The sequence below is a fragment of the Peromyscus leucopus genome, chromosome 8b, assembly GCF_004664715.2.
Source record: "Peromyscus leucopus breed LL Stock chromosome 8b, UCI_PerLeu_2.1, whole genome shotgun sequence".
Lineage (NCBI taxonomy): Eukaryota > Metazoa > Chordata > Mammalia > Rodentia > Cricetidae > Peromyscus > Peromyscus leucopus.
Genome location: NC_051086.1, coordinates 83,507,076 through 83,526,193, shown reverse-complemented (window position 1 = coordinate 83,526,193; position 19,118 = coordinate 83,507,076). Strand labels below are relative to the sequence as shown.

The window sequence follows — 19,118 nt, the reverse complement described above, 5'->3', positions numbered from 1 at the left end:
TGCTTTCAGGTGTTTAAGAACTGATGAAATTTCTCCACAAATTTGGAAATGTAGAAGCTCACTATTTTTCTTCAAGACATTAAGGAGAAGGGCATGGGAAATGAGCAATAACTATCATGCACTGTAATCATTTTATAAACCAAAGAGCAACGCAAGGCCAGGAAAATACATAGATGTCAAGTGAAGATAGCCTTATACTGATAATAGTCTCTGCACCCATCTCTGATGCAGTGAGTATTTATAGCCATGAACTGGCATTTAAAACATCAGTTTACACTGCCAGTCACGACTGAGAAACAGATTACTTTAAATGAACATTAAAAAAAGAAAGAAAGAAAGAAAGAAAGAAAGAAGAAACGTAGGCTGTTTCTGCTTCCAGAACGAGTTTGCTGGAATCTCTAGTGCATATCTCATCAAGCTGGTAAGAGTGCCAGAAGCAAAGTTGCTTCACTGTGTTTATCAGGACTTAAAAACTTTCCTCTCAAGAACAGTGCTAATGTGACTGGATGAGTGATGGGTCCATTAGCACTCAAGAGAGCAGCAGTTTAAATTAGGAAAATATTTGAGATCTTTTCTTCCTATGAAGGAAGTTACTTGATCTTTAAGATCTTATCAAGCTTTGGACTTAGTAGACCATGTGCACTTAACCCTGGGCACACTCAAAGATTGTGCCCCTTATGAGCCTACACAGTCTTCACCGTAACAGCCAGGGAGGCATCATCTCCAGGCATGCTATTTCCCTCAGTCACGTATTTGTTCTTTTTGTCTGAATATTAGATATTAACCTCGCCTTCTCAGTTTTAACATACTTTCTAAACTCAGTTCAATTCCCTACTTTTCACTTTCCATAATAAGGTAATGCCATTTTGTAAAAATATTCATAGCTAAAGAGGACCAGCTGCCAGTTGAACCCACCCACTGCCAGTCGATCATTGCCAGTACCCTAGCTAACTTCCCCTTCATGGTGCAGATTCATGCCCATGAAATATGCCACATGCCCCCACTGTCCAGGGGCCATGCTGAGGGCAGCAAAGGCCTCTGCCTTCCTGTATTTTGTAAGGAACCCCAGTGCTTTCCTGTCCTTTCTAGGTATGATTTTTGTTGGCTATTGAATTTAGAGGAAGAATTTGAGAAAAGTCTCAAACTGTGCCACAATCTGAAAAAAAAAAAAAAAAAAAACAATAGAAATAAAAGGTGAAACTTAACTTCTTTTTTAAATTCTGTAAAGACTTGAAATAAGATCCTAGTGTCTTCTCAAAGTTTCATTGCCTAGCAATCATTAGAAACCATTATTGCTTTCATGGGTCAGGCTGCTTACAGCACCCTCCCAAAATAGCCCCTATTATTTGCCAGAGTGTTAATTTTCCATATCTACATGAAAATGTCCTAATCCACTCCTCCTTACTGTAAATAAATGCATGGTAAACATTTAGTGACATTTTACTTCATATTCTTTAATTATGATTCTATCCAAACTGGAGGCTCCCAATTATGATTGTATATAACAGATTTCTTTTTTTCAAAAACTTTTACTATTACTTATGGAAAGGCTAGACTATGTCAATTTATTTTTTTCCCGGTGGTGATTATTTCTTATTTACCATGATAGTTCACTACTTAATTTACCATTATGATTCATTACTTAAATACTTATTGAGTGCTAGTGTTATATGCACTGAGCTAAGGTGAAAAGTTTGTTTTCTTGTACTGCGAAGACCAGTGAATAGATGTAAAGACCCATGCTGTGTTCCTAACTTAAACCATGTTTTTTAGCCTGGTATTCTGATTACTTTTTCATCTGGAATATTTGGAATATTAAGTCTTTTTTTAGGTAACACAGTGTTATCCTGTCTACTAATCAACCTATTTGTCTAGCCATAGTGTTTCACCTCAAATGTTTTGACATTCCCTTTATAAGTGTTAAAAATTGTTTTCCAAATATAATCTCATTTTCCCCCATAGAAGTCTCATTATCTCTCCCCTAGAGAATATAAAAGCAAGTGTGCCTTCCTTGGAGCATCATTTCTAGTTCCTTCCAAAACCTACACTCATTCCTTTTTGTATACATTGTCCAGAATCTTCTATGAGGAAAATCCTGATCTTGAGCCCTTAAAATCATTTAAAATACCTTTAAATATTTTTGTCTTCAATCTTTGCTATAATAATCTCAATCTTACTTTTTTTTTTTTAGGCAAGGTCTCATGTAGCCCAAATTAATCTCAAACTCACCCTATAGCTGAAACTGACCTTGAACTCCTGACCCTCCTCTTTCTACTCAATACTGATTTGCTCAGTTCTAGTATTTTTAAAAGGAAAATAAATATCTTGTATTTTAAAAGTAGATTCCATGACTGTGGTAGATACCCAAATCTACACATGTGATAAAATTGCAGAGAATTAAACACACACTAGAGTTAACCTCCCCAATTCAATGAAGTTGTGGCTTACTCAGCTTGAGACACTGAAATATTAAGCTGTATTTACTGTTTGGCCCCAGGTTCCTATAAAATATCAATCTTCAAGTTCATGGTAGGTTAGGAAATCTGGCTTTCTTATCCCTAGCCCCTCTGGCCCTGTAACTAAAAGCTGGTTCTTCTGTGCTTCAGTTCTTGACATTTACTATAAGAATTGAACCTTTACTACTTATGGATGAAAGTGCTATGAATGTAATTGAATGGATGTAACATTTGTTGCATGGAAGCAACATTTAATCAAAATTCTTAAAATAGATGAACAGTATTCTATTCTCAGTATGTGAATTCCTCCACTCACAGCAGAGGGTCAATTTAATATTCTCATACTGCTCTTATGAATTGCTTTATCTCAAAATAATCTTAACATTTGACTAAATTTTAAACTTTGAACAGCGAATTTGCACACTAAGTGTGAACACTCCCTGTTTATCATAATAGTGCTCTGTTTATGTCCATTGTGACAACTAATATTTCTATAGCACTTGGCTTTTATGGCCCTCCATATAGTTTCTATTGCTTTGTTTTTTGATGCTGTGCTCCTGTTCTGTGGGAAACTGAGATCAGGAAAGACAGCTAAGGCCAGTGTTTCTCACCCACTGCATCCCGCTCACAGAGCTGCATGGTGAGTACTGATACTGTTACAGCATTGTGAACACTGATACTGTTTCTTGTGTTAGAGAAACAACCATTTCCTGCTTTCAAAAACAATCCTGGCTGTTAAGATTGAAAGGAAATGGCTGCATCCAAAGCAAAGGAAGAGCCGCACTCAGAGGGCCCATTGCGATCCTCATCAGATGTTCATTTGAGAAGGTGGCGGGAACCCTGCCCTGGAGGGAGCTAACTCCTGAGTGTGGAGAGAGCTCCAGGAGTCCCTGTGCGAGGGCACATCTGGGCCAGAATAAACTTTCATGAGTGTGTGCTCTCAGGAAGGAGAGGCCTATTTGGAAGCATGAACTTCTCTTCCATACCAAAATTTTGTTAAAAACAAAATGAAGTTGGCTCCTTAGAACACGAAACTGACTGTGGGCTTCAATTCTTGCCCATCTCCATAGCTGGAAATTATCTTCAGCAGTGTAAAATGTTTGACCTCTTTGTGTCTGTTTCCTCATTTTAAAGAGGGAAGTAATAATCATACTTATCTCACAGTAGCAAATAATATAAAAACTTCAGATCTCAACACAGTACATAACATTAGTTAATACCCAAACCTTACTGTGTGGAATTGGGTGACCATAAAGAGTGAGCATGACCATGAAGAATAAGGGTGGTGCTGGTGCTGGTGAGTGGTGGTGGGTGATGGTGGTGATGATGGTGCTGGTGCTGGTAGTGGTAGGTGGTGGTGGTGGTGATGGGTGAAGGTGGGTGGTGGGGTGGGAGTGAGTGGTGGGAGGGGTGGGGGTGGATGGTGGGGGTGGGTGGGGGTGCTGCTGGTGATGGTGGTGGTGGGTGGTGGGAGTGGGTGGGAGTGGGTGGGGGTGCTGATGATGATAGTGGTGGTGGTGGTGGTGATGGGTGGTGGTAGTGGTGGTGGTGTAGTGGTACAAAGTCTTACTAAAGTCAGTCCAGCCTTCCTCACTCTTAACAAGTTTATTTCTCAGTAAAATACCGTCTGATGCTTTTCATTTTTTTGAGATCACAGATGTTCCTCCTTCTGATGAGTAAATACTGTGGAATGTTAGAGTGGAAATATCTTCCAAATATATTTGGTTCAGCAGTTGTCCACCATTCACAGTTTTATTGTAGGTTTTATTGTGTGGAATTTTGTGCATTAGCCTGAGTGATATGTTAATTGAAAATGTTCAGTTTGTGGAATAGAGTTTTGCCAAATTCATTCTTTTGTTAAGCATAAATACATATAAAATAGATGCCTCTCACTGGAGAATTTGAAGTTACAGCATGCTGTTTTCATTTTAGATCATAGCAGAACTTCAGACAACCATTTCCTCTCTGAAAGAAGAGAGCGGTCGGCAGCAGCTTGCTGCAGAAAGGCGGCTCCAGGATGTTATACAAAAGTTTGAAGATGAGAAGCAGCAGCTGATTAGAGATAATGACCAAGCAATCAAGGTAATCTAAAGACTGCAGTCACCAGTGGTACCAGCTGTTTTAATGTAATTAAAAGGAGGCTGAAATCGCAGCAGTGGGCAGATGAACGCAGGTATCTGGCTTGCTCACACAGCCTGCAGTAATTCCATTCACTGGACTCTCTACCTTTGATGTATCCAGTGACTCAGGCTGACTTCCCTCCAAGAGATTGCATGCCAGCATAAAAAGTCATTTTTGGCAACCCCTACCCATTCATATTGAACAAATATTTGAAAAATACCTCGTCCTTTCTCTTGAGAACTACTTTGGAATTGTCTCTTGAAATTAGAATGTGTATTTCAGTCCAGTACTTCTGCCTAGCACATTCAGAAGTCAGCTTCCAATTTACATTCTGTTCTTTGTCCCCATCCTTTCATTATGTACTCGCATAATGAGCAATAGCGTGTGTTCCAGGCGTGGAATGCCAGCCATCTGATGGGCTTTGGCTGGTGGTTGCTGCTGAGAACTTTGGTTGTTTCTAAATGGCTTCAGAGAACCATTCACACCTTAACAGCAACAGAAAACTCCCTGGACCTGATCCTCTAGGTGAGGGCAGTTAGATCTCAAAGCAGCGTTTTCCTTGGCTTCACAGTAGTGGATGTTATTGTAAGTGTCTGCATCACGCTGTCTTTCATCTGTGAGGAGCAGCGTCAGGAAACCTTTGTAAATACAGCTAAAAGGAGAACAAATCGTTTTGAAAAATGCCTAGCAAAAGGTGATTTTTTTTCAGTGACTTTGCTATAACAATACTTAAAACATGGAGAGTAATCATACAGAGCAAAGAAAAATAAGTTTGGGGTGTGTGTGTGTGTGTGTGTGTGTGTGTGTGTGTGTGTGTGTGTATGTGTGTGTGCCTTTTAAGCCTAGATGGTATTGAATAAAATAAAAGGCTTTAAGAGATAAAAATAAAAAAAAAAAAAACTTTTGAGACCAGCACAACCAACCTCCTCACTTTACAGGTGAGGACTTGGGATTTGGTTAATGGCATGTTGCCTATTTATTTCTATTTGTGAGATTTTTGCCCTCCATAGGTTATGAGACAAACAAACAAACAAAAACAAAAAAACAAAAATACAATCTGTTTCCTTTTCATGTTCTGGCTGTTTAACACTGTCTCTCAAGCCCTTTTAGCTTACACGGGCACACTTTTCATCTACAGTTGGTGCGATTGGCCTGTTAACTGTTTCTGCTGCCTGAGCTGAGCTGAGCTGTGGAGTTTGTTTAAATGGTTTCAGTTACATAAAAGTTTCATTTTAAGTGGATATCTCCTCCACTTATGTCCAAATAACTCAATGGTCATTAATTTCTAATTTTCAAATAAACAAATGGATCCCATTGTATAAGCAGGGGAAGACATGAGTTAGGTTACCCCTAGCAACAGCCACTGCTAGCATTGTTTTTAAAGGATTAAAATTACCTTGAAAGAATTGTAATTAGCACAATTACCTATTTTAAAATATTTATTCTTATAGTTTAAAACATTTACATGATAAAAGGGAAAAGCCCTTTAATCATAACTTCAGACCCACCCCAAAGCACAGACTGAATTTAAATGATGAGAGTTGATATGTACATAGCATATGCATAAAAAACGTATGTGCTGGGGCTACCATGATGGCTCAGAGGTTAAGAGCACTGGATGTTCTTCCAGAGAACCTGGGATCAATTCCCAGCAACCACATGGTGGCTCATAACCATTTGTAACTCCAGTTCCAAGAGATTCAACATCGTCACACAGTCATACGTGCAGGCAAAACACCAATGCACATAAAAATAATTTTTTAAAGAAGTATATACCCTATTTTTCCTGATAGTAACAAATTAAAGTTATAATACAGTTAAAAAGCCAAGTATAGTGGCACACACCTGTAATCTCAGCACTTTTCAGAAGCAGGGGGATCCTGAGTTCAAGGCCAAACTGAGCTTTATAGCAAAATCATGTCGAGGGAGTGGGGGAAGCTTATTAATTAAAGAAAAATTGAAATGTAGTAATAGTTGAAATACAATTCAGTTTGGGTTCTGTTACTTAATGTGTAAACTGAACAGCTTTTTTTCTATCAAAGTTGCTAAAATCATTGATTTGTTATCATTCATTTCCTTGGCTTTTTCCTCTGGCTATATCACACACACACATGCACACACACATACACACACACACACACACACACACACACACACTAATAGAAATAATAAGTGATAGTCACTCAGCAGGCACTTTGTTCTGAGTTCTCTAACAAATATTTTAATTTATTTTATGTTCCATTACACCTCTTAGCCTTGACCATTTTTTTGGTCTGTTTCATTATTCTTTATCATCTGTAACTTTTTGGAAACTCATCACATGAAACTACTAAATTAGCAAATGTCATGAAATCTGTACATAAAACCCAAATTACCTCCAGTTCATCTATTCATGTACTACTCAATGCTTTAAAAATACAAAAGGAAAGATACACCCAAAGATAGTCCTGCATTCTTTGGAAAAGGAAACGGCCCTTTAATTTCCCACTGACCTCAACCCCAGCTCCATGCCCAGCACTTAGCTCTCTTGGCATAGATATTTCCAGGAGCATTTTCTCTCTGTCACTTAGCTTCCGGCTCTCAGGCAGCCTGCAGCTAGCAGGGAGGCAGGCACCTCTGACAGCAGCAGGAGCCTGGTGCATGGAGGTGCTCTTCATTGCCCTCGCTTCTGGAGGCTTTTCTTCTGGTTCACCATCCTGCTATTCATCACAAGCCCCTGATTCTGAACGGGGTTTTGGAGCAAAAGTTGGAAGAATTCCTTTCTGTTTATTTCACTGGAGCTTGCTGGGTATGTGGAGGCAGTCTCTGTCACCTGATCGCTTGTGGCAGCTCTCATGGGCTTCCCCAGGTCATCTCCAGTCCTCTAGCAGCTCGAGAGCCCTTGCAGCTTTCTGGCCTTCTCCTCCACCTCCTCACTTGCCCCACCTCAGTTTTCCCAGCAGTTCAGGGAATCTTTTTGAAAAAAGGATTTCCTGAGCATAGCAGTGGGGAGACAATGCTGAGATTGGACACCAAGTCCAACCCCAGACAGCCTGATAACTGGTGCACAAGGGTCAAGCCCCAGTCTGTCTTCCTTAAGAGCCTAAGCCACCCACTGTTAGGCCTCCCTCCGGGTCCAAACAGGGCATCTCTGAACATGAATGAAATAACCAAATGTCCAGGTGGAAAGCCTGGCTCCACCCTTCAGTCTGCCTGAATGATGGAACAAATCTAAGAATTTACATTCTAATGGCACTGAGGGTTCTACACATCCAGATGCAGATACCGGACATGTGTAGATAATTAGAGAGAGGCAGAGTCACCATGAAGCTCAATTTCTGGAACCAAATACATCTGTCCAAAAAAATAGTCAACAGTGGTGTATAAACAGCAAGGATGCTGATTGTGAAACCTGCTTCCTCGCCCCCACCACCACTTCCAACTGGATCAGCTGAGCTCTCTCAAACTGAGGACTGAGATTAGAGATGATTAGAACCCAGTGATGTCCCCTCTGAGCTAACTGTGGGTTTCTGTGGGTACTAACGTCATGCTGTAGAGAACCTGTGAGGGAGAAAGCAGTCTACAGACTCCACTGAGGGCACCTGTGTACACACTGTAGCGTTGTAAAATACTTTGGATGATAATTTGGCAGTGCCTATCACTAGTAAATGGCTCAGGAGGCCTGCTTAGCCTTTGACCCAATTCTAGAATTCACCCCCAATACGATGATTAAAGTGTTATACTTCGCTTTAGTCATGAAATGCTTGGCCACGGTATTGAGATTCTTTTCTGTGCCAGGCACCTGTACATCAGCATTCTCTGTCTCCACCCCATCTCTCACCATAGGAAGTAATCTGAAACCCTATCAGAGAAGGTTGTATATGCATATTGAAGACATTAACAAGATGCTCTGCTTAAAGTGTCTATCAAAAGAAGAATGCAATTTCATATCAGAGTTTGACTTCTACATATCTCTGAAAAGTGGATTTGTAGTGAATTTATTTTTATTTTATTTTATGTGTATGGGTGTTTTTCATGTACATGTATCTGTGCAGCGCATGCCTGTCTGGTATCCACATAGACCAGAAGAGGGAGGACATCAGATCCCCTAGTACTAGAATTACAGGAGTGTATACATGTGGGTGCTGGGAATCAAACCTGGGTCCTCTGGAAAAACAAGTACTCTTAACCACCAAGCCATCTCTCCAGCCTGTGTATTTTCTTGATGTATTTGAATGACAGCATCACTATTTAAAAACAATTAAATATTTGTTGGTTTATCTCATTTCTACATTTAAAGTCATTAAAACGTGTAGAAGGGATTATCCCTGGGGCTGAGAGAGGGGTCAGTGGATAAAGGCACTCACATGAAGCCTGGCAACCTGAGTACTGCTCCCCAGAACCCACACCATGGAAGTAGTCTCATGCCAAATGGACAGCCTAGCCTTGCTTCTACACATGCACCATGGTACATGCCTTCCAAAAATAAATGGATGACTGTAATATTTTAAAAGAAGGGATTATCTCAGATGAACACCCAAATGCACCTCAACTTGATGGCTTAGAGGAACAACTTTATTATATTCTTGTAGTTCTTAGAATCGAGAGTTGGGCAGGGGCAGCTGAGAGGCTCTTTTGCATCCAAAGCATCACTGGATTTCATTTAGGAGGAAGCTTAACTGAGGCTGAAATGTCTGAGATGGTTACAGAGCCTCCTTAACAAAGAGCAGTGGAGGGGCCTCAGAGATGTGAGGAAGACCCTGCCTTTGACATAAAGCTGCACTAGAAGATGCAGAACCACTCCCACCACATTTTGCTGGCCAAGACAGGTCACCAGACCAACACTGAACCAAGTCCAAAGAAGTAGACCCTCTTTCCAATGAGGATGGCAGAGATTATAAGAGCAAAGTAAATCCATCACAGTCATCTGTGGGGAGTGAATGAATTTTTGGATGAGTGTGCATTGTTGACATGAGCACTACCCTGTCCCAGACCCCAATAACTCAGACAATGCGATGACAAGGGCTTCCCCTGGTCCCAGTGCAGATGGTGGTAGTGTGGACAGATAGCATCCACCACTGCTTCCTCCTCCCAGATGACTGCAGCCCAAGACTGTTCCCCTACAGAGACCCATCCCAATACCAGCTAACCTGCCTCCTCCTTCAGCTGCTTAATAAAGCCACCTGCTGGATCAGCTGTATGATAAACTCTGTTTCCCAGCTGCTGACATGCCTCCATCAAAGTACACAGCCCAGCCAACCCCAGCTCTTCAGTATGTGTGTCTGTCTCATTTTACTCTCCATCACAAGTCAGGTCAGTGCCCAAGTTGTTCAGGTCCCAGCAGCCATTCCTCGACTAATAGTGAAAAGGCTTCTGTCCCCACAGACTGAAGTCTATATTGATAATGTCACAATAAAGTTACACCTTTCCTTTCTAATTTTACTTTTTAGAGTAAATCTATTCTGTAGTTGTTTTTTATTTTATTTTTTAAAGATGTATGTATGTATGTATGTATGTATGTATGTATGTATGTATGTATGTATTACAGTGTTCTGTCTGTGTGTATCCCTGCAGGCCAGAAGGTGGCACCAGATCTCATTACAGATGGTTGTGAGCCACCATGTGGATGCTGGGAATTGAACTCAGGATCTCTGGAAGAGTAACCAGTGCTCTTAACCTCTTAGCCATCTCTCCAGTCCTATTCTGTAGTTTTGTAAAAATATAAAATAACATATGCTCAAGACATTCTTCAGAATTTATTTTAAAAGATAAAAGTTTTTCGGGTCATCCCAAAAGTTACTGACCAGAAATAACCAGTCTAGAACCAATGTGGACATCATTTCAGATATCCTGTTACACATAAAGGGGGGGAATACAACTAGACTCATAGAGTGAATTCTATTTTCAGTTGTTTAGGAGAACATGTAGCTCTACTTTAATTTCACAAATTAGAAAGTTGGGAATAAAGCAGAAGAGAGTCTTGAACTGTGGGACAGATGGAGTGATCTGAGGGTGAGGAACAAGTGCATTTGCATAGTCATCCATCCTTCTCCTAGCCCTTCCTTCCCATCCTCCCTTGGGTAGTGTTGCTAGGTTCATGCTGTTCAGGCTTACGGTGTTGAGTCATGGTTAGCAGTACCCTTTAGCTTAATCCTTGTGTTGTATGGATGTAGTCATACACTGTGCCTTTTCCTCAGCATCTCCATCTAGAGTTTTACCTTGATTTGGTGCTTAGTTGGCCAGGTGGTTCTCAGTGGTCCTCTCTACTCAGAGCTCTTTGTGATTGACTATCTACTGGTCAAGCCTTGTGCTTGAGACATGTGACATAGGCAGTGTTCTCACTCGTCTTTTCTTCCCGTGTAATGTTTGGAGGACTGGGGGCAGGGTGCAGGTGTTTGGTTGGTTCGGATCTTGGTTTGGGTTTGGGTTTGGGTTTGGATTTTTTGAGACATGGCTTTTCTAAGTAGCCTTAGCTGTCCTGAAACTCTCTCTGTAGACCAGGCTGGCCTAGGACTCAGAGATCCACCTGCCTCTGCCTCCTGAGTACTAGGATAAAAGGCGTGCGCCGCCGCCACCACCCAGTTTCATGTGACTTTAATGTTGCTGTGAGGAAAACTGTAAGGATCTAGTGTTCCTCCATATAAATAACTGGTTTTTGATGGGATTCCTAAAGAGTCTTTCTCATGTACGTTTGGTAGATGAACCAGGGTCTATAGGACTATTAACCAGGGTACCTCTAAGTGTTAGAATTGACTACAGGTGCCTTTGAAGCATAAAAACCCTCTTCTCTGGGTACAGAAAACTAACCTCTGCTGTTTGCTGCCTGTTCTGCAGACTGAGGGAAAGGGAAGCGAGAATGGGAGCAGAGGGAAGGACGCAGTGCTGCCGAGCTGGCTTTTGCTCCTTTGAGAATAATTAAATAATAGCTCTCAGGGTTCACGTTACAAGCTGCAAAGGGGCTGCTCTGTCTCCTTGAGCTCTTACTTATCCGTGCTTTTGACACCCATGAAGTACAGAAGAGGTCATTCCCTCAGATGAAGCTGGTCCTCACCTAGTCCCCTACTTCATCCATCTTTCCTCCTCCCATCCCAAGAGCAAAAAGATGAGGCTCCTACACAGTCTTAGTCTCTCCAGATTCGGTAATGTTCGTGAGAATGCTTAGAATCATAACAAAAAGATGTTCTGGAAACAGTGGCAGGCCTTGACATTGAACCACTGTGAGTCTCTCCAGTGTGTTCCAGAATCTTCTTTTCCCTGAGCACAGGATTTTGATAGTGTTTTGTATTTTATCAACATGACAATCTTCTATCTTTCTGTTAATAAGTTTTTGCTGGTTTCTACTTGGGTTTATGTGGTTTTTGTTATGTGGTGGGGATTGAACTCGTGGCCTTACCCATTCTAGGCTCATGCTATCCCACTGAGCTAAAACCCAGCATCTAGTTTTTGCTCCTGTTTACTCACTCTGTTTGGTATTGGAAGGAAACTATCAGTGATCTGATTTTAAAATTGTAATTGATTTCTTTATAGCATTAACAAGTAACTTGTGTTGGTCAGCAGCTGCCACAATGATGCAGTGTTAAAGCCTCCCAAATCCAGAGCTGTTTAATAACGAACTTTTGTTTTCTTGCAGCATGTCTGTGGGTCAGTGATGGAGAGTTTGTGCCCTGTTGGTTAGACTTAGTCTTTCAACTGGATATGGCCCACTCTACATGTCTGTAAAATCTTTTTGGATTTGTAGCTGCCTGGGATGTCCTCTTTATGGTAGATCCTAGAGATAGAAGAGGATGAGTGGGAATATCTCTGCCACCTCTGCTCATTTGTGTCTGCAGCACTGGAGCAGAGAAATTATATTCCTGTTCTCCAAACATCTGTGTACTGTTTTAATGTACAGAAACTGGACTCTAAGCGCTTCTGTATTTCCATAGCAACACCTTCCTGGTCATCTAACTGACTCATCCCTCATTTCCACTTCTAGTGTCCCTCTCCTCTGCCTTCTTTAGCACTTAGTAATAGTTTATGCACACCACATGTTGGCCTCTTGTCCCTGCAGTCCCTGAGAATCTCATCCCCTCATGTCAACTTCCACACAAATGAATTTTCAATTTTGTTTTTCTACCCTGAGCCTACAACCTCTGTTTATTTGTTTGTTTACTTTTTGTTAATTTATTTGACCAAAGTCTCCTTAAGTAGCCTTTTGCCTCAGCCTTCTAAGTACTGGGATTAAAGTAATAGGCTGCCATACCGTTTGGCCCACAGTTCTAGACACCATTGAAAATTTCCACTTAGATAGTCCATGGCTGGCTCAAAGTAGACATCTTATGAGACTGAATTCTTCTTCTCTTGCTCTTCCCAAGCCCAAGCTATTCTTCTTCTAGTACTGGATATTGGGATCAAATCACCATCATCCACCTAATTACTCAGGTGAGAGTCCTGGAAACCCTCTTGAAGGAATTCTTCTCTACCCTTATCTCTAATAAATCAGTCCTCAGGACAACTCCTAAATGTCTCTAGACACACACCTCATTCCCCTGTCACTAGTTCCTAGCCTTACTCAGAACTGCATCCTCTCTGGCCCTGCCTCATACACTTTCTCCTTTCTAAAATTATTGCTATAGTTCTGTCCCTTACACTGAGGATAAAGTGACAGTTCTAGAACACAGATAATGGCATATTGTTTGTAGCTTAAAATCTGTCAGTAGCTTTCCATTTCCTACAGAAGAAATCTTAAACTTGGTCTCCTAACAGAGGAAACACACTCATCTAAAACTGCAGTTCTGAGGTCCCCCCCCCCCATACTTTCATTCTTCAAGGTCCGAACTGTTTTCATATTGGCACAGATACATCACTGTGCGTGCGTTTCGCTGTTTGTGCAGCAACAGTGGTACATGAAACTGCCGGTCCCAGACAACCATTCTGGTAGCCATTTCTTCCTTCCAGATACATGTGGTTGACACGAAGAGGAAGCAACTGAACGCCTACTTATTAAATCCCAGGTCTCGAGACAGTGCTCTTCGTAACAACAGGCAGTGCGCATCAAGCCCTCCTGCACCCATTGAAGCCAGTCGCTCGTCTCACAGAAAGGCAGTTCTGCACCAAGTGTGGGGGAACGCTACTGTTCTGAAAGGATTGACAACCTGTGTTTATTCACACTCTAGTATCTGACAGGCATTTTCTTGAAAATAAATGAAGTGAGCCTGACATGTCAAGGATAACAACTGACTATATTGTTGCTAATAATAAAATTTGCCCTTTCAAGCAATAAGTTAGAATTTTGGAAAACTGGTATCATTGTTGTGAGCTTGACAGCTTGGCGATGCTGAAAGTTTTCTGATGAGATCGGTGACTTTGCAAGTAGTAAGAACGGGGCGGGAAGAGAATGAAGCATCTCTAGTTGGAAGATTTCTATGACTCATTATACCGTGTTCTCAACTGATCAGTGCCTGATGTTACAAAGCCCTTCGTGAGTAAAAGATCCATTCGATGCACAGAGACCAAGGGATTTTAATGCAACTGCATACAAAGTTCACCCATGAGAGTTTCAGATTCCAAATTACAGTATGAGATCAGAGGACATCTTTTCTCACCTTCCATTGTGTGGGTTGCAGAGACTGAATCATCACCAGGCCTGGTGAAGGGCACCTCTCCCCACTGAGCCATCTTGCTGTCCCTGGAGTGGCTCCTTTTTAAGAATGAAGAGGGATTTTAAAGATCAACTCTGTGAGAACAGCTAGACGGGTGTCCCGCTTCTCCCCACCTCATTGGCTGGGAGTTTCAGCATCCATGCCAACCCACAACCTCCAGGACTGGGGAGCGAGCCATAGACAGTGTTCCTCCGGCCCCCAGGTCCCTCCCTTGAGTGCCTGCCCTGATGCCTTACAAAGATGGAGTGTAACTTGAGGGTTGTAAGCCAAAATAAACCTTTTCCTCCCCAAAAATTACTTTTTGTCATGGTGTTTTATCACAGCAATAGAAATCCTAACAAAGGTAGATATGAAATGAATACTGATGAACAGTAAAAAGGAGGTCTTTTAGGTTCCAGAGCCTAACCAGAGACCAAGTTTCTGTTACAGAGAAGTCAGTTAAGTCGTCACAGAATTGTGTAATAAAATGAACTTAGCATTAGCTCTTCAATCAAGTAGGAATATACATAATATAGATCTTATGATTACATATGTTATTCATATATATATATTCACACACGTACATGTAAGAATATGATAGAAATTGTATATGTGTGCATATATTCATATACATGTATACATAAGAATATGATAGGAATTATATATGTGTATACATATTCATACACATGTATACATAAGAATATGATCGGAATTATATATGTGTGTACATATTCATACACATGTATATATAAGGATATGATATGAATTTTATGTATATATGTATATTCACACACATCAGATTCTTATGTATACATGTATGTGACTATATACACACATATAATTCCTATCATATTCTTACATATACATGTGTGTGAACATATATATATAAAATTCCTATCCTATTCTTATATGTCCATGTGTGAATATATATACACATATATAATTCCTGTCGTTATTATACTTACATGTATATAAGTGTGGATATACATATATGATACAATAAGAATATTATAAGAATTATATATGTATATATATATACTCATACACATGTATGATAGGGATTATTCAATAATTTTGGTTGTAAGGCTTAAATTTATATATTTTGGCAGTCGTGTTTATTATATTGCCCTCAACTATCACTAATATGGTTCAGAATTATTATAGCAACAAAAACTTCAAACACATACTACATTCTTAACTACTAAAAAGCTAAATAAATGATCCATATATTTTCCAGTTGTTGATTAACCACAGCCATTATTTTTTGGACAATGCTGTAGTAAAATTAGCCACACAGTCACTCCAGACTTATAAAGTACAGTGGATCAAGCCACTGGTTCTGAAGAATCTGTTTCTCTTATTCTTGTAATTACTGTCCCTCACATCCTTATCCATTTGCTCATCCAAGTCTAATTTATTTTCTGGTTTAGTATGTACAAAGCAGTGTTTAAGGGCTGAAAAGTATTTTCCATACAGCTTGAAAGATTTTGTCCAGTGAATGAAGAATCTTTGGGGTGAGTTTTGAAACGAAGTAAAAGTCTTTCAGAGGCTAGAACTGGCGGGGAATCAGGGAGGTGAGAGCTGTTCACCTCCCCTTTGCTCTCTGTTCTCACTGCTTCTCCAACTCCGAAGCAAGGTCATAACTCACTGCCACACTGTTACCGAGCTTATCTTTAGGAAAATGGCAACTAGGATTATGATACTGTGACTGACTTCCTTTTGAGTGAGCAGACAAGTCTTCTTGGGTGGGGTGGAAAACTCCTTTCTATTCTTAACATTATTAGTTCTAATTCAGGAGGGCACAAAGAAAATGCCACTTTCTTCTGTGTCCTTAGAACACGCACACAGGGAAGGCAAGAAGTAAATAACAAATAGGTCCCAAAGAAAACCGTTTGAGGCCAGGCCAAGATTTCTTTCTGTGTCTCAGCGCTACTAAAACCCCTCAAGAGGCTTGCAATTTTATTCTTTAGAAACTGGTTCATATAAGCTCTTGGTGCAGTGAGAACTGCCTAGGTTTATGAAATATTCCTTTCCCTCTCCAGCCTTCTGGTAACACAGAGCAGGTTTCTAGACAGCCTACTGGCGGCCGACCTCTTCTCGTGAACTCCAGTCAGTGGCTGAAGAGAGAAGCCTCACCGTTTGAAAAGCTCTTTTCTGTGCTTGCAAGCAACACTTTTTACAACATTTCTCCTTGATCTGAAATCTCTGCTTGGACATCTGGCCTCACAGTGAGGAACTTTCAATACTCAAGCTTCAAAGGAGGGGCTTAGCTCTGGGGGTGCAGAGGGGCCATAGGAATGTTCCACAGTATCTACAGAATAGCCCCCAGTATTTCCTCAGATGAACTTCTGTGCCTCTGAGGATAATGCTAACTATCGTTCAGGAACCTGGCTCTGGCCTACAGCCTCCTGTAGGCACTTCCCAGGAGGATGTAAGTTTTGTTCCCCAGACATGCAAGGTGGCACTCTATTAGATTCTGCCTAATGAGGCAAGATATGTTATATAAGGTTCTCACCTGTGACATCTAAGTTGAAAGGGGTCTGCTGGGGGTGGAAAGGTTCATGGGGAGGGGAACCCATAAAGAAAACATATGTTTAAAATGCCACAATGACACATAATTCGTAAAAGGTATGAGTTCTTTGGTTGTATTATCACAAACATTTGCCCCTCGCTGCCATAGTTAATCCTGAGAATTCAGTAGTATCACTAGTTACTAGAGCCTTGGCTTACAGGGAAGAGGCACTCGTTTGTCCAGACACTTTGATCACTTCCACCAAAACCTACATAGTCAATTCTTTTTCTTGAGATGCTTACAGTCCAGATTATGGGGGTGGGGGGGAGAGTGAATCAAATCATGGGTCCACGTGTCCTATTCTACATTCCTGAAGTCTAGGAAGCCACAAAGTCTTCTCAAAAGGTTGTGGTTAACGTGTTTATAACAGATCTGCCTGATATTGAGGGCACTTATAAGCTCTATCATGCTATTTGTTAAAGATTTTACACATTTTACTGCTCACTTTTGTTTTTGTCGGAGGATTGTGTATTGTCTCAGTCACTCCCTATGGAAAAGCACCCTATTACCTCCCTAGAACCTGCAGGCTCTGGTTTCTACCCCAGGATCTCTGTGATAGGCTGGTTCAGTATTACAGTGCTCCAAAAACGCCACTGAGGAGAGGAACTCAGTTCACATGGGCTGCTCACTCTGAGACATCACGGAAGAGGCAACAGCTAAGTCCTGAAGGGAAAGGGTATTTTACACAGAGCTCATAGATGTATGCATGAGTTTTTTAGACCATCCAGGGCCACCTACCCAGGGGGTGGCACCACCTGTGGTAAGCTGAACTGTCCCATATCAGTAACTAGTTAAGAAAGTACCCCGCAGTTTGCCCACAGACAGAATGATGGAGGTATTTTCTCAGTTGACGTCCCTCTTCCCAGAGGACTCTGGCTTGCGTCAAGTTGGCACAGGATCTAACCAGGATATTGCCTCTTCAAAGTCACCATTATTCTATCTCTTGCATCCCTGGACTGTTCCTAGAACAGCACTTTGGTCTTGTTTTCCCATACCTCAGCCTCTTCGCAGGCAACAGCAGCATCCAGAGATAATCTTACATGAGTGATATGCTGGAGGCAGCCTGCATGACTTGAGCAAGCCGACGGCTCTGCTGTCAGGAGTCCTGCAATAGTACACCATGAATAAGTACACACTGTCACATTGCTATTTTTGGAGAGCCAGGACTGAGACCCGGGCACATTGCTGCAGCAGTTCTGTGAGGTCCCCCACTTTCTTTTTGAAATTGACTCCCAGTTTCAGTCTCCATGATGATGGTGCTACTCAGCCTGTAACTACTCAGTCACAAGAGGTGTATGGTCATGCATGCAGACAGACCTACTATAATAGCCTTCTGCAGCTCCTAATAAGAGCTACCAACTAACCTCTTGCTCCTCTCTGATATAGGTATCATTTTACACTATTTTTTTCCATTCTTGAATTTCCTTTGTAATCAGTATAATACAGATATGTTGCAAAGCAACCTGTTACATCTTCTCTGTTTGTTTTTCTGTGTATAATCATCTTTTTAGTTCCTCATGCCATTTGGTTACACCCAACTATTTTCCTTCTAGATCGGGGGTAATCAAACTTACTATAAAAGGCTAGGTGGTTTAAAAAAAATTATAGGTTTTGCAGGTCATGCACACTATCACAACTGCTCAGTAATTTGCATTGTAAAAATGCAGTGATAGATAATCTGTCCATAACTGGCTGTGGCTATGTTCCAATTAACTTTATTTACAAGAACAGGCTTAGTGCTGGGTTTGATGTGCTGGCTGTGGCTTGCAAATCCCTGCTCTATCAGCTCACTCCACTCTTGCTTTGTATGCTTTTCCTCTTCCTCCGAGTGTGTCCTCACATTGACATTCTGGGTTTACCTCTCCTCTCCGCTTCTACTGTGAGCTTACCTCATCTGACTTCAGCTATCACTTCTCTGGAGATGATCCCCAGAAGCCCCTGCCTAGCTCCTGATTGGGTCCTGTATCTTACACAACCTGTAAATCACCTTCTTGGGGAGGATGTACTATTTCCGAGTCAGAAACTACCCCGCTGAATTCTCATCCTCCCAGGTGGCTCTTCCTTCCCATCTCCAGGGCACCCTCAGTCTTTCTGTTTCCTGTTAGAAACTTGAGTTCATCATTGTTCTTTTTGTTCTTTCACCCCATTTTATCTTGTCTATCACCAGAGTTCTTAAACATATTTCTTACTTTGTGATAACCCTATTCAGAGCTTTTCTTGATTTATAATTGATTTAAAACTGCATCTCCTCAGCTGATGTCCTTGACAAACTCACAGTGCCATTCCAGAGTAAAAAACTGTCAGCAGATTCTTAGATCACTGTGATATCCCCACATTACAGGAGTGCACAGAAGTCGGTAAACATTCAGA

The 19,118-nt window shown here is 41.2% G+C and overlaps 1 protein-coding gene across 1 annotated transcript in view; it reads left to right on the top strand.

The window, feature by feature from the left end:
* Window positions 1-19,118, top strand: part of Cep112 (centrosomal protein 112) — a 493,364-nt gene that overhangs the window by 338,579 nt on the left and 135,667 nt on the right. The window contains exon 23 of the mRNA XM_037201522.1: window positions 4,389-4,538. Within this exon, the coding sequence (XP_037057417.1) occupies window positions 4,389-4,538 (150 nt within the window). The remainder of the gene's footprint in view (window positions 1-4,388; window positions 4,539-19,118) is intronic.